The 15,859-nt window shown below is 49.4% G+C and overlaps 1 protein-coding gene across 1 annotated transcript in view; it reads left to right on the forward strand.

Moving 5' to 3' along the window:
* Positions 1–1,410: 1,410 nt before the first annotated feature.
* The window catches only part of JAG1 (jagged 1), a 39,781-nt gene continuing 25,332 nt past the window's right edge, over positions 1,411–15,859 (forward strand). Inside the window, exons 1-3 of the mRNA XM_006870390.1 lie at positions 1,411–1,915; positions 2,353–2,658; positions 11,691–11,742. Of these exons, the coding sequence (XP_006870452.1) occupies positions 1,835–1,915; positions 2,353–2,658; positions 11,691–11,742 (439 nt within the window). The 5' untranslated portion in view covers positions 1,411–1,834. The remainder of the gene's footprint in view (positions 1,916–2,352; positions 2,659–11,690; positions 11,743–15,859) is intronic.

The raw sequence follows: 15,859 nt of genomic DNA on the forward strand, positions 1-15,859 counted from the left end.
TTGCCTGATTTTGTTCCTCAATTTAATCCGGCACAGAAAATATTTTTCCATATTGAGCTGTCTTCCAAAAGCAAGAGATAATAACCACACTTTTATGCTTTCATACTCAGCATATTGGGAACTATTTTCTCTGGATCCAGTGCAGCCCATCGAGTCGTTCCACAGACTTGAGCCTTGTAATAGTCATGCTTTTCCGCAGGACATACCCCAAATCTATGGAAATCGGTCTTGCCCTAAAGCGGTCCCCTCAAATCCAGCAGCAAGGCTTCTTAGAAAACGGCTGGGCGAAGCTTCCGCCAGCCCGCGGGTTCCCTTTGACCTTCGTTATGACTGGGAGTGTCGCTGTTAATTGGAAGGCTCGCCTGAAGGTGGGAAATAGCATCGATTTCCCCTGCCACCCAAGAGAAGCCAAGTTCTGTTGCTGGGCGATGGCGACCAGATGGCCAGAGTCTTACCACCCAGAGAGATGCTCTGAGGCCGCCTACAGGTGCAATCCCAGCATTGCGGCCCCGGGCCGGTGCTCCGAGGATTTGCACGCAAGCCCACCGGCCTCTGCTTGCCCCTCCCAAAGTCTGAGAAGGGCCCCGCCGCCCTCTCCTCCTGGTTTCTCCGCGGCTCTGCCCTGGCACGGTTTAGAAAGGAAGCTGGGAGCCCTCCGAAGCTCCGCACACTCGGCTTGAGAGGGGGTGGGGCGGGCTGAGGCTTCCCCTCGAATCTGCGGCAAGCCTGGCTCCGGGAAAGTTTTGCAAAGTTCCCAGCAGCGCCGGCCCAGGTCGCCTCCGCCAGGCGAGCAGACGGCGGCATGCGCGCCAGCCTCGCCGCCGCCTCTGTCGCTTCTGCCGCCAACAGAGCGCTCTGGGCGGCCCGTTCGCTCGCGGGAAGCGGGCCGGCTCCCGGCGGGCAGGCCCTCCTCCTGGGGCAAAAGCCGCAGCTGACGCAGGCGAGTCGGAAGGCGGAAGCGGCCCCACTCAGACAGTTCGGCAGCGCAGTGGCGCCTACACCTGGGGCCCCGACGGGTTGGAGAGCCGTCCGACGCCCGAAGGGTTACCACCTGGACCCATGCGGCCCTGAGTTTCCCCTGTGTTCCCACCTTCCCGACCGCGACCCCTCAGAAACTCTTGGCCCCAAACTCCAGAGGACAGGGGTCTGCGCGGGTATCCTAGAAGTCTACACAACATTGTGCGTTCCTGAGCCCCTTCCAAGTTCCTCCCATCGTTCCCCTATCCCGGGCCCTTCCTCACCATCACCCAGGGAGGGAATGGGCGTGTTCTTGAGGCTCCCGCCCCTCATGAATATTAATAGGCGCATGCGCCCTATCTGGCATGCTGGGTAGAGGTGGCCAGCCCCGGCCGCGGCTCCCAGACGGGCTCTCAGGGTCCTTCTCTTAGAGCCAGGCGGGCGCGCGTCATTGTGTTACCTGCGGCCGGCCAGCGAGCGGGCCTCGGGATTTTTTTTTTTTACTCCCTTCCCTCCTCCCCTTTTCCATGCAGCTAATCTGAAAGGGAATAAAAAGCTGCGCATAATCATAATAATAAAAGAAGGGGAGCGCGAGAGAGGGAAAGAAAGCCGAGAGGTGGAAAAGGAGGGGGAGCGCCTCAAAGAAGCGATCAGAATAATAAAAGGAGGCCGGGCTCTTTGCCTTCTGGAACGGGCCGCTCTTGAAAGAGCTTTTGAAAAGTGGTGTTGTTTTCCAGTCGTGCATGCTCCAATCGGCGGAGTATATTAGAGCCGGAACGCCGCGGCCGCAGGGGCAGCGGCGACGGCAGCACCGGCGGGAGCACCAACGCGAGGAGCAGCGGCGGCGTCCCGAGTGCCCGCGGCGCGCGGCGCAGCGATGCGGTCCCTACGGACGCGCGGCCGGCCAGGGCGCCCCCTGAGCCTCCTGCTCGCCCTGCTCTGCGCCTTGCGAGCCAAGGTAGGAGCCCGCCGGGCCTCCCTCTCCCCTTCCTCGCAGCGCTCTGGACGCCTGCGGTTGAGCCCAGTGGCCGGCTCCTGAGCCCAGCGGCCGGCTCTCGGGCCCGGCCTCTGCACACCAGCGGCCACACCTGGGCTGGGCGCGTCTGTTGTCGCTTTGAGAGCTGGGGGGGTCTCTTAAGCGTGGCCTCCCCAGGCTGACCTGGAGGCACGTCTGTTCGGTTCCTGTCCCCCGCGGTCAGTCGTCGGATATCTCCCGTACTCGTGCGTTTTCTGTCCCAGAATCACGTTGAGCCCTTGAACTCCGTTTTGCAAAATTACTTTCACTTGGTGCTGAGGGCTCGTCGGGGCGGGCGGGGAGGGGAGTCGCCATCTCCACCCTCGAAGAAAACAACTTTTCCCCGTGCTGACTTCTCTCCCTTCCTCCCTCGTCGGCAGGTGTGCGGGGCCTCCGGCCAGTTCGAGTTGGAAATCCTGTCGATGCAGAACGTGAACGGCGAACTGCAGAATGGGAACTGCTGCAGCGGCGCTAGGAGCCCGGGGGACCGCAAGTGCACCCGCGACGAGTGTGACACGTATTTCAAAGTGTGCCTCAAGGAATACCAGTCCCGCGTCACTGCCGGGGGACCTTGCAGCTTCGGATCGGGGTCCACGCCTGTCATCGGGGGTAACAACTTCAACCTAAAGGCCAGTCGCGGCAACGACCGCAATCGCATCGTGCTGCCTTTCAGTTTCGCCTGGCCGGTGAGTGACGGACGCGGGGAGGGAGGCCGGCCGAAGCTCGCCCCACACACGACCGAGTCCTGCTTTTCCCTTTGAGAGCATTTAAGGGGCCTCGGCTGGAAACTCGGCAGTAACTCGGGAAGTCTTGGGATTGGGGAGCTAGGGAGCTGAGGCTTTTTAAAGTTAGATCTCGGTAGGATCGGTTGGGGCAGGCCCTATGCCGGCGACTCTGCTGAGAGCGCGAAAGTGGGGACCCCCAGACGGTGTGGCGCGGCAAAACGCCTAGTGAGGCCGGTTTAAACTTGCAATTTGAAGGCCCGGGAATAACTCTCGAGACAGGAGGTTATTATAGGTGGCCTCTTCGCTTAACCAATTAAACCTGGTGTGTGGTGGAAGGAGGCTGAGAGCAGTTACGGCCTTCCATCGCCGTCCAAATTGGCACCCTCCCCTTTTCCGTGAGCGGCCGGGAGAGCGGGTGTGTCCTTCCTGGAGGGGGTGGGGGGAGCACGTTTCCCGCTTCTCCCCCGGAGTTTTTCGTGCTTGTGGGGCCGGGCTCCGTTCTGGGCCCACGCACCCCGGCGGCCACCGCGGGACGGGGACGGGGACGGGGACGGGGGTGTGGGGGTGGGTCTCGAGATCTTTTCAGAGCTGTGGGTTAGGGAGCCCCCGCCCCCTACCGGCCCATTTGGGTGCAGCCCTTTTGGCCTCTCTTCCAGCGGTTCCTGGGCTCTGGAACAGCTGTGTTTGCAAACTTCCCTGGGAAGGGTGGGGGTGCGTCCTTGCCAGGCGGGCGCACGGCCCCCCGCAGCCCTTCGGAGGAGTACCAAGAGTAGGGAAGGGGCAGCCCACGGGAGACGTTGCCTGTGAGTGCAAGTGCACAGACCCTCATACCCCCTCTTTCACCCCTAGAGTTGCTGCAGGCCTGGGCCCAGCTGGACCTCCCCCCTCAGCAGAGCCCTTGCAACATCCCGAATTGGGTGGAAGGAAGATGAGTGCGATTGCAGAAAGGGAGGAAAGGGAAATGTTGGGGTTGCCCTCTGCCCAGCTCCCAATGTCCAGGAGGTGTGACTCATTGCCAGAACTGGGGCTTGGCCCAGCATGGCCTGGGAGGCTGGGTGGGGGGTAGCTCAGGCCTCACAGGAACGCACTCCGCCACGTGCTCTGATGGGGTGGGTGCACTCTGCTGCCTCCTACCCGTGGGCTCAGTCTGTGATTTTCAGCTTTTGGAGCTAGGGAGAGTGTGTCTGGCTAGGTCCGCTGAAGCTTGGGGTGACTCCAAAGACCTACATTTGGAGGGGCTGGCTTCTGCTGTGTGAGAGGATTGTTTTATATATATATATTTAAAGTCAATTAAATAAGAAAAGGGCTTATAAAAAAACAGCCTGTGGTGTGTGGAGTTCTCTGAGATTGGAGGGTTGCTTCAGTTATGGGTTTTAACTTCTGCAATGAGTATTTTTATCTTATGTGCTAATCCCCTATTAGGGAGAACTTTTGAGTCTGGCTGGGCCCACATGCAGTGGGAATATTGACTGCTCTTGAATATGTGTTTGGAATTAGGGAGAAAGGGGCCTGCAGGTGGTTCCACCATCCGGAGAATCTGTCCGGAGCCCCTCGCTTTTCACAAGACCATAAAAGGAATCTTATTACTGATGTGGAAAAGCAGGAGGAGGCCTGGCTGAGGCTCATTTTGGAGAGAAGGGTCAGGATGGTTTGCATAAAAACGAGGAGCCTGGCTTCTCAGGCTGGCTCTTGGAAAGTGACCCAGAAGGTGTGTCTGCCCCTTTTGACATTTGGCAGAGAGGCTCTTCGGGGAAGTGGCGTGCAAGAGCACGGGAAGCATTTCATTTGCTAGTGTTTCTCTGTGGTTTCAGGCCCCATGGGTCACCGACCATGAAATAGACTGTCGGCTTTTCTAGAATGGGAGACTGCTGGGGAGGGAGACACCGGGCATGTGGTTTGTTTTTTGAAGTTGGGCCAGATGTGTGTGTATCACTCATAAACAAGTCTGTACCCAGCCTCCACCCCAAAAAGGCCCTCCTTGAAACATAAACATAACTTCCCAAGAGAAAATTGAGAGTTTAGATGCATTGCCATCGTTTATTTTTCTGACTGTGGGGAAAACAGTACCATAGTAAGTATGTAGCTTTCAAGAGTGATTCTAGGATGAGTGTAAATTTAAGTAAAACACCCAGGTAGCTGAACAAGATAGTATAACTTCTACAATAACTTATCTCCTGAAAGAGATAATCAGAACTGAACTTGGTATAGCATTCAAAAGGTTAAAAAAAGAGAGAGAGAGATCTGAACTAACTTGGAATCTCAGCCACCTACACTTTCAACCCCTGGGCAGAGATACCAGTCCGCATGGATCCTCCCAGACTCATGACAGTTGAAAGGGCTGTAGTGCAGGGTTGATCAGTTTAGAAGGTAGGTTGTATGCTATGTATCTTTGCTCAGAATTACGATCCCAATCAAACAAGTATCGCATGTTCTGGAGAGGAAGGAGGAGGAAGCAATTTGGTCAGATATGGAATGCAATCTCTATGGCAGTGTCAGCTTGTGAAGCACTTTAGAGCTGTTGTATCTTACCTGATAACACCAACTTGGTGTCTGTTTCTCAGCCCTAGTCTTGTGGTGGTTTTTAATCAGTTGCTTCAATTCCTACTACTGTTACTTGTTTGTAGAGGCGAGGCTTGGCTTGAAGCAACTGGCCTGATTTATGATCCTCAAATTGGGGGATTGAATGATAAGAACATCACTCTGAGAAGTAATTGGGCTCAATGGGAAATGATTGGGGAATAACCATTTATAAATCACTGAAATGGTTAAGTTGGCACCTCCCAAAATTAGAGCCAAATCCCAGTAGTGCCTGCTTATTAAAAATGCATTAACATAATTACTACAACTCAACCCCGAAAGCTTTAAGGAACCCTGAAACCCTAGTTAGCTGCATTGGCATTGCTGGCCCTAGAGTGAAAAAATTTGCAGAAATTTTGAGGGAAACAATTGTCATGTGTGATGTCTCAACCTCATATTTCGTATCGTTGCCCTTGTAAAAAGGTTTACTGAGATTAATTTAGTTTTTTAAGGCAATCCAATCCAATATTCTTACATGTGAGAAGTATCCCAGCTTGTCCCCCTTCACACTTTAGCCTAGCTCCAGAATTGGATGCCACGATGTTTGTGAGAGAATTACTAAATCATTGATAAGTCCTTGCCTTGATGTTGTTTGCTGTATTTCCCGGTCTCTGCACCCTCCTAGATGTGGTGTGGACACATGAAGGGTGGAGAGATTGGGTTCTCACTTGAACTGAGTTTTTGTCTGTCACCAGTGTTTGATATACTGGTGTCGTTAGCATGTGGCATGTGTATAAACACATAGCACGTGTATGTGTGTGCGAGTGCGCGTGCGCCTTCAGAGCAGAGGTTTTGCTGTAAAAAGCCCATCTCACACTAAAAGCACTGGAATGACACATCTGCATTGCAACATGAGGTTACAGGAAAGTGGAGCGTGCTTACTTTATAAGGGCTATACTGAGTGGCTGCAGGATGATTTCTCAAAATGGAATCCTTATTCAAGGTACTTGGGTTCTAGTATTTTTTTTTTCTCTTGCAGGTGTAGCCCTCTGTGTTTTCTTCCGTCTTGTCTTGTTTCTTAGCAACTTATTCAAACCTCCAGTACTTATGTCAGTGTGCAACCCACCAGCTCCACACCCATAATTCCCCAGGGACTTAAATATTTTTAGAAAATGGTGGAAGCATTTGGTGGGGAGGCTACTGAGAGAGTTGGCTGGGTAAGAAAGAGACAGCACCTATGGTGACAGCGGTTTATTTGTCAGGTAATTTCACAGAAAACCCACAGTCTGAATGCTGCCTACAAAGCTTTAAGCCAATTGGTAGTACCTTAGAGCCATTTTGTACAGCAGGCATATGGAAAGTTAGCATGGAGAAAAAAGTTCTTCACACACACAAAAAACAGAGCCAATACAACAAGGACTTTTCATGTTCCTGATCTGAAAACAGGAATGCAAACCAAGGCCTTGGTTGAATTCACAAGCAATACTGGCCATTGTGGAACTTGATTCCAGTGTCAGGCTTTCAAGATTAGTTACAAGGTAAGAATGCATAATCTCTGGATGTGCATACAATTAGCATGGTAATCTACAAAGGCAAATAATCCTGAGAATTCCCCCTTGGTGTAATGTATAGTGACCTGCTTACCTCTTTCTGACCCCCAAGGTTAGGTCTTGAGTTTGGAGCTCCTGAGAGAGGTGATAGTTGGTTTGCTTGGTTCTGGCTTTTTAAAATTATAGAACTAAAAAACTATAGCACTTCCCCCAATTTTAGGAAGGTAAGGAGTGCTGATGGCTCAGCTGGTTAAACGTTAGGCTGCTAACCACAAGGTCAGTTGTTGAAATCCACCAGCTGCTCTGAAGGCAAATGATGAGACTCCTCCAGTAAAGATTTAGTCTTAGAACTCTAGGGAGCAGTTCTTCTCTGTCATGGAGGGTCACTGTGAGTCAGGTCGACCTGATGGCAGTGGGGTGGGTTTAGGAGATACATTAGGATGCATAGAACGTGCTGATTCTTCCCTTTCCCTAGAATGGCGGTGGAGGATAGGAAGGGTTTTGGGTTTAGAAATGACCAACCTTTCTTTATCTTGGTGCATAGGAGCTAGTGGCTATATTGTGGCTTTGTTGTTCATTTCTGATCACTGCATGGGCCACAGCCACCCTGTGGCCCTTGTGTTTATGGTATTGATGGCACACTGGGACAGTGTGCATGCAGGGCAGAAATTCTGCACCGTGGTTCCCAGTGGTTCAAAGTGGTACATAAATAGTCAAACACTCAGTCCTCTCTCTACCAGCTCAGCCCAGTTTTTGTACACTTCTGGTAAATAAGTAGAAAGGCTTCTTGTTCAGGCTTGCTCTGTGTGAACTGGACCGTTGTGCTTGGCTGGCTTCTCGGTATTCTATCTATTAACCTTGCCACCCTTTTGTAACTGGTGCATTTAATTATCAGTGGGATGCTTTTCAAACAGGTAAGGGTAATGATGGGAATGGGGTGGGGGCATTTCATTGAGAGTCTCAGCTCTGGATCTGAGCTCTGGGGCCACTTGGGGAGTCTTTGAGGTGGGCTTTCATGAGAAAATCACCCTTTGTAACTAGATCGGACTCTATTGAACTGTCAAGCTCTGCAGACTGAATTGCTTTTTTTGAGTAAAGTTGCGTTTGCTTAGATGCTATAGAGTAGCTGTCTCTTCATAGCCTACTTTGGCCAAAGTCCCGCAATACCCGAATTGTATGTATGAGTGTATGTGATGTGCCCACATATGAAACCTCTAGAGAAACTCCTCTGTTTAATATGTTTTGTGACTGGAATATGTTATGCTCTGGCCACCCAGATGCTGGCAGGATAATAGTATGGTCGAATTGACTGAAATGAGGATTACAGAGAATAATGGGACCGCTCCAAAAATAATGCTAATATGGGGCAAGCAACAGGAAGCGGCAGTTGAGTCAGCAGCGCGCAGGCCTGGACAGACCCGGGGGCTGACTGCCTTCACAATGGCCACACTGGCACACCAGGCATTCCCAGGATGTGTGTTGCACTGGTGGGCCTGCCCCGTCGTCGGGCAGCCTGGATTTTTGGACGCTGCACACGTGCCGTTTGGATGGCGGTTTGTTTGTGTCCGTCAGCTTGGCAGGAGGGGAGGCAGCCGCTTCTCAGGGCTTAGTTTAGCTGCCACTGTTACCAGGAAAAGGAAGCTCCCAGCTGCCAACACAATTACCTTTGTTTCTTACATCTCCCCCTTCTTAATGTGGCAATTAAGTGCTTACCACTTTGCCTGATGCCAAGGTAACCACTGTCAAGTGGAACAGGGCACAGAACACAATCCTGGCACGGCTGAGTGCAGGCAGGGCGGGAGCATGGCGGGGGGTGAAGGTGGGGGTGTAGGGAGGGGGCAGCCTTGGCAGGGTAGTGACTTTGATGCCAGGGTACTCCTCTAGGTGAAATTCCATGGAAGTCCTCCCCAACGGTAACACTGAGAGAAGCTGACCATTTCTCTTTCTGGCCACAGGAGAATGGGAACCAACTTTCCTTGAGTTGACAAGATCCCCCTGGGCTTGTAGCTGGAGCTAGGAAGGGATTAAAAATAGATTGACTTTGTAAACCTACATGATGAAAATGTTAACTGCCCATCCCTCCTAGGGGTACCTGGGTGGTGCCAGTACTAACTGAAAGGTTGCTAGTGTGAATTTACCCAACGGTGCTTTAGAAGAAAGACCTGGTGAAGTAATCGCATTGTAAACCCTATAGATCCCAGTTGTACTTCCAGCACACATGGGGTCACCATGAGTTGAATCTACTGGACAGGCAACAGTTGTTGGGTATTTTTGGTTAGTGGTGGTATTTTTACATATCCATCCTACTTTGCCCTTAGGTCATTCTAGAAAATTTTAAGGAAAATGAAAGCCACATGACCTCATAGAACGATATTGATTTTATTTTCGTCATGTGACTCTAAGAAAAACTTGTTGGTTTTGTGTTGAGGATGAGCTTGATAAGTTTAAACATCTCCCTTACTCTTGCTGCCATCATCTTTTCCTATCACCTGTTTCCAGCCTCCCTTTGGAACTCAGCCTCTGCTGAGGGTCAGAATTTCAATAGCTAATTGGGTGTGACATGATCATAGCAGATTACTGATTTGTGGCCTGGTACCCTGCTTTGATGGCATAAGGTGTGCATGATCTGTGATTTCAGCGTCTGAATGTATATCCGGGGATATGCAAAGGTCAAGTGTGGGCCTGGGAAAAATTAAAGTTCCCCAGTAAGTAATAATCATTGCTGAATTATCTTGATTGTTGATCTATAGTGTGGGGATGGAGTGGGAGGGTAGGAGAGCCTCCTAATAGGAGCCTTACAGGGAATCCTTTTCTCTAAAGACTCAGCAGGAGTAATCCTCCTACCCCAGGAGGCGTGTCTCAGAGCCATAATTCATCCTCTGAAGCTTGGGAGAGAGAGAAGGGCCAGGCTTTTTTTGGAACTTTTAGCTGATTCTGCAACTTCCCCCTGTCCTCATCCTAGCTCCCTACCTCTGAGAATCCAGCCTTCTACAGCTCTGTGTCTTACTCTTCTCCCTTATGGCGGGATGGTGGTTGTCAGCGCTTAGGTCTGCCCAGTTTCAGGGAAGGATGAGCCTAGTAGACATCTTGGCTTTCTTGGGCAAGTCCTACAAGTGACTTGCTCCTTGAGCATTAACCAGAGCTCTTACCTGCCTGCCAGCTTAGTCCTGCCTTTCCTTATGGGGGATTATGTATTTTGCACTGTCAAAACTCTTGGTATCAGTGCATTTAATCAGAGGATTAATTACAACAATATTGTTGAAGTGTAGGACATGGGTCTCCACATTACCAGCAAATGAAGTTTAATTATACCAAATCGGCACCACATCTGGCCTTCTTTGACTTGACTCTCACCCCACATCAGTCACAGAAATATTTCTTGCAGCTCTTTGGGAAGAGTCCTGTAATTTGTAGGAAGTCCTAGGAAACGTTAAGAGGCTAATAAATAAGGTGTAACTTTCACTAATAAAATATTAACAAGGACAACAATGAACTTGGTCTGGTGGCCACTACCAAGAGAGGGCTGGGTATGTGCCCCGGCTTGCCCGGTTGTGCTTGCTTTTCTGAGCGTTTTCCCACAGTTATCAGTGAACGAAATGGAATCCTCGTCTGCTTTGAGTATGAAACATATTTCGGCTGAATTCCAAGGCGCAGTCTATCACAAGGTATTTTTATATCCCAAGACGACCTGCTGTGTCGAAGTGAGGGCTGTGAACCTGTTTTGAGTTATGAATGAAGTTCCTTTTGTTGTTGTTGTTAGCTTCCCCTTCTAGATGCCTTCTCTTTGGGTGGCAGCGTGTTTCTGGCAGCATATTATTTAATCTATATGAACAATTTTTTCTGAAGTATTGGCATCTGACATTGGCCAAGCAAGGAAGCATATAAGGATTCACGCATCTCCTGGAGCAGTTCAACTCTCATATAGGGTCACTGAGTTGGAGTCAACTTGACTGGCTATCAGTTTGGTTTTGTTAGTTGTGGTCTGTGAAATGGACCTCACTTTAAATTGCAAATGAGGATTCCCACATTTTAAGCAAAAGTGGGAATTTGCTAATGGGTTGGTTGATTTGGGGAGAGGTAGAATTTTGTGATAAGAGTAGAAGATAAAAGAGGCTTATAGTATAAATAAGCGCTGGCATCTGGCCAGTATCTAGGGAATTTGTGTAGTAGTTAGTGGACTCTGATTATTCCTGGAATGTTAGATCTTATAGACAGATAAGTTCATCAATAAATAGAAGCCTGGGGTGTGTAGTTATTTTTCCTTTTGTACTTTTCTTCCCCAGAGTCTACCTTTCACTCCCCCTCCTGCCTTCTTTGTCTTTCAGAGTCTCTTTGCACCTACCTCCCCCCCTGCTTCCTAGAGTTACCTGATACTTGTGGGAGCAGTGGTGATGGTCACACACAGACAGGGCTTTCAAAGGGGTTCTGAAAAGGAAAAGGGGGCCTCCTTGGGGACAGTCCCACCACGGCCCAAAGTGTAATCTTAGCAATACCCAGTCCTCCTCACTGGATGGGGCTACCCCCTCCTCCAACCCGCTACAAATACCTAGTTAGCTGAGAATAAATCCTATAAAAGCGCTTATGTGCCAGGGTTGGGGTCTGGAAAGTTCTAGAACACTATGCTGGGTGCCTACCTAAAGGGAGGTGGCATTTCCTGATTAAGACTGAGCTGCCCTGAGTGGTGACAGCAACGGGGCCCTGTCAGGTGAATGGAGTCACTTGTCAATCTGGGCAGGTACTTAAGAGGCGAAGGGAGTTGGTCTGGATTTAGACACACTCGATGTCAAGTTGATGGCAAATATAATTTTCATTTTGGCTTCATGCTTTTGTTTGTCAGGGGGATGTGTGGGGAGGTCAAGAAGGTATGACATTTGAAAGGTGATCCCTGGCTTTGAGTGACTAAATGGTGGTTTATCTGTTTTTCAGAGGTCCTACACTTTGCTTGTGGAGGCGTGGGACTCCAGCAATGACACTGTTCGTAAGTATCACATCAACAGGCTTTTCTCTGAACACGAGTGAAACTGCGTGGCTTGGCTCACAGTACTTGGTCACAATCGAATCAATCTCTCCAGGTGCTTAGGGGAACTGTCCCACCGCCCACACCCAGCCCTCAATGGTCTCTCTTGCTTAACTTTCCTAGAATTTTAACTTGGAATATTAAGTGGCCAGCACAGACTTCCAGCTAACTCAGCCCCTGAATATGTGACCGAAATTATCGTTGGGATAGAGATCTTAATGGTTTTACAACTTTAAAATCTTGTAGACTACTAAAAGGATCAAAGTAGTGACTTTTTAAAAGTCCATTTAAACTTTAAGTGAGTGTTTAATCTCTCATCAGGAAGATAAAGCCCTTAAAGGTGGCGCTGGGTTCTAAAGACCGACCTTGAATTTCACTTAGTGGGCAGGTGAGCTCCAAGCCTGTCCAGGTTTCCCACAGTGCACACGACAAGCTTTCTATTGAAGCGGAATTCCAGAGCTTCACTGCCATTACCTGCCTTGTCCCTCTCTGAAAGATACCTCTGTTTGCAGCACCGGCTGCTTTTCAAAACTGCTACGGGTGGCTTTTGGTGGGGGTGCACAGAGGATGTGCCCGGAATGGGTTACAATCTGGCTTATAAGGTAGTCTTGCTATTTAATTGGAACTTAATAAGTTTTCACTCATTAGCTAGAATTTATGTGTTCCCTTTTCGCCAGCAGGGCCGTTGTCATTGGAAAACTTGATCCCAGCTGAAATGTCATGGTCTGTGTGTGGAAGGGTTGACCCAACAATTTGACATTGCCTTCCTATCTTTTTCTTTTTCCTTCTTTTCTTTACTCACTTTCCTTTGTGTTTCCACCAGTAATAACATTTTCCCCCTCTTCTCACCTTGTGTTTTTACAAATGGAATCTGAGAGTGGTGAGTTGCTGTGGTGGTTGTGGTGGTCCTTACTGCTGTGGGACCACTGATATCATTGCTGAGCCCTGGCAGTTCCCATGGCGTCACTCACTGCTCCTTGCTTTGGTATCCTGGGTTCAGATTTGTGACATCATTCCTGTCGGGGGGAACTGACAGTTCAGAGTTGGGCCTCCCTGTCCTGCTGCGGTGTGTGGACTAACGTGACAGAGGCCCCCACCAGCCTTGTTTGTATCTGATGCCGGGCAGGGTTAGAGACACCTGTTGATATCCCTCCCTTCCTCCCTCCACTGCACAAACATTGGGGATTGTGTAGCATTAATGTCACTGTGACCTATTACAGTGGTAACTAAGCATTTAGGAAGATGGGGGTAGGTGTGGATAGATCAGCTCTTCAAATCATTCTGCTGGTGCAAGCATGGGTTTCTCCTTCCTCCCCCTTTTAAGATGTTAAGACAATCCACTTGTGGCCTGAACACAATTGCGGTTGATCCTGGAGAAAGGAATCCTGAGAGGACACTTGTTCTAGAGCCCCGTACTGTATCTACACAGCCTTTCCTTGGGCTCCCGTGGTCCACAGGTCAGGTAGCTGTGCCCCTGGGAAGCTGGGGCCACCAGGAAGGCAGGACTAGGAGCCCTGGGGCCTATCCAGAGCTACCCACCAACCTAAAATCAAATCTGTTGGCTGTTGAGTCAGTTCCAGCTCCTAGCAACCCTATAGGACAGAGCAGACCTGTTGTTATGGGGTTTTCAAGGCTGCAATCTTTGCTGAAGTAGACTGCCGCATTCTCTGGTGGAGCTACTGGTGAATTCAAAACACCAACCTTGCAGTTAGAACCAGCACTTACCCACAGCCCCACCAGAGCTCCTGAACCACCTGTGGTTGTCTGCATTTTGGTGGTATGGGCCCTTGGTGGCGTGTTGGTTAAGCACTTGGCTCTTTATCAGAATGACAAACTCCACTCATGACTCTGGACAGGAAAATGTGGCCGACTGCTTCTATGAAGATTATAGCCTTGAAAACCCCGTAAAGGCAGATCTACTCTGGAAGGCAGCCTGGTGGTACAGTGGATAAACACTCAGCTGCTAACTGAAAAGTCAGCAGTTCAAGTCCACCAGCCACTCAGCAGGAGAAAGATGTGATAGTCTGCTTTTTAAAAGATTTCTAGCCTTGGAAACCCTATGGGGTGGTCAGAATTCGGTGTGATAGCAATGGTTGTGGTTGGGTTTTGAGGGGTGGCATCTTACCCTCTTTCTGGGAGGAAACCAAATAACTATAAAGGCACAAAGAAGACTGAAAGTAGGTGTAACATGCTTCCAGACCTGTACTTAAGAAGAAAGTGATGATGCAAAATCATGGACTGTCCACTGTAAGTAACTGCAACCACTTCTTGAACCCAGATGAAGGGGCAGTTTGGATTTTTTGGGAGTGGCTCATCCCTCCTCTTGCCTATTCAGATTCAACATGTCTAAACTGAACTCAGGTCTCTAAAAGCACTCCACTTCCAAGGGTCCTTCCTGGATGCCTGGCACCAACATTAGAGCACCCGGTGCTTTAAGTCAGGAATCAGGAGGGCACCAAGTAAGTACCTCTCTCTCACATGTAATCCATCTCTCAAGTTCCAAAAATCATCTCCAGCTCTCCACTCGAATCTGCTACTTCTGTCTTTTCCCTCCACCACACGATCCACGGCACCCTTAACTCATACCTGGACTCCAACAGGCACTTCCTGGTTAATCCACTCAGACCTCTACCCTGGTTCACCTTCGGTGCGTTCTCTATTCTCAGCCGTTGTGGTCTTCTTAATGTGTAGCGTAACATTTGATTGTCACTTTCCCTACATAAAACTGACCACTCGGTGACTTTATTGTTCGGGGGACCGATTATGTATGGTTAACAAGACCCTGCACAACCCAGCCTTATCTCTGGCAGCTTCATTTCATAACCCACATTGTCGTCCATGGCATTTGGCTGGTAGGCGAACTCCAGCACTCACTTTTCAGTCCTCATGTGCCTGTGTTCGCTTTTGCTTCAGGACCTTTGCATATGTTGTTTGCCCTGCATGGAATGTTTTACTCCTTACTCCCTTTACCCTCTGTCCATCCCATTGAACTGTTCTCCAATAAGGCAGAAACTGAGCATGTATAGGAACCCAAATAAAGTTGGCTGCCCTTTGGAGCCCAAAGCAAGCTGCAAACACCCTGCCTTCAGATGTAAATTAGAGGCAGAGTCTTGAGTTTTGGGACAGGTGATTCCCTCTAAAGTTGATTCTGGAATGAACTCTCATGAGCAGAGCCTAGGCCAGACAAAGTCCAGCAGCTGTTCATGTGTTAGAAAGTATTTTCTAAGACAGGCTCTCTTGCTGACAATCTTCCAAAATCTTTTGTGTTTCATGACCTCTGTATATAAGGTCAAAATGTTTCTTTATCATTGAGAGCAGATGATTTCTCTTTACCGTGCTGAAGTTTTCCATATAGCTCAGTCTTCTTGGCTAAGGTGTTTGTCCAAGGTCTCAGGGTTGCACTCAAGCTCATTTCTCAATGACTTCCTCTCTGGGCTGCAAGGTTGTTCTGGGCACTTTCAGTGATTCTTCTTCGTCATGTAGTTAAAGATTGCAGAGAAGCATGGGTTAAACCTTTTCTGATGATAAGGCTGTACTCCCAAATATATATGTTGTGAAGTGCCATTGAGTTGTTGCGACTCATAGCGACCCTGTATAAAGTTTCCAAGGAGTGGCTGGTGGGTTTGAACCTCTGACCCTGTCGTTCACAGTCTAGCGCTTATCCAACCGTGCTACACCAGAACTTCCCCCCATAAAAACTCATAACCACTACGCTACCAGAATTCTTGTGTGTGTGTATGTGTGTATAGGATCTCTGGTAGCGTAGTGGTTACAAATCGGGCTGCTAACCTTAAGGTCAGCAGTTCAAAACTACCAGCGGTTCCACAGGAGAAAGATGAAGCGTTTTGCTCCCATGAAGATTTACAGCCTCAGAAACCCTGTGCAGGGTCACTGCGAGTCGGGACTGACTCCACGGTACTTAATAACAACAACAATGTATATATAAATAAAATAATTTGTTATCCTGTGCCATCAAGTCTGTTCCTACTCATAGTGACCCTGTATAGGGTTTCTGAGAGTGGCTGCTGAATTTGAACTGCTGATTTGTGGTTGTATATAGGATGTTGTTGTTGTTAAG

The sequence above is a fragment of the Chrysochloris asiatica genome, unplaced genomic scaffold (genome assembly GCF_000296735.1).
Source record: "Chrysochloris asiatica unplaced genomic scaffold, ChrAsi1.0 scaffold00141, whole genome shotgun sequence".
NCBI lineage: Eukaryota > Metazoa > Chordata > Mammalia > Afrosoricida > Chrysochloridae > Chrysochloris > Chrysochloris asiatica.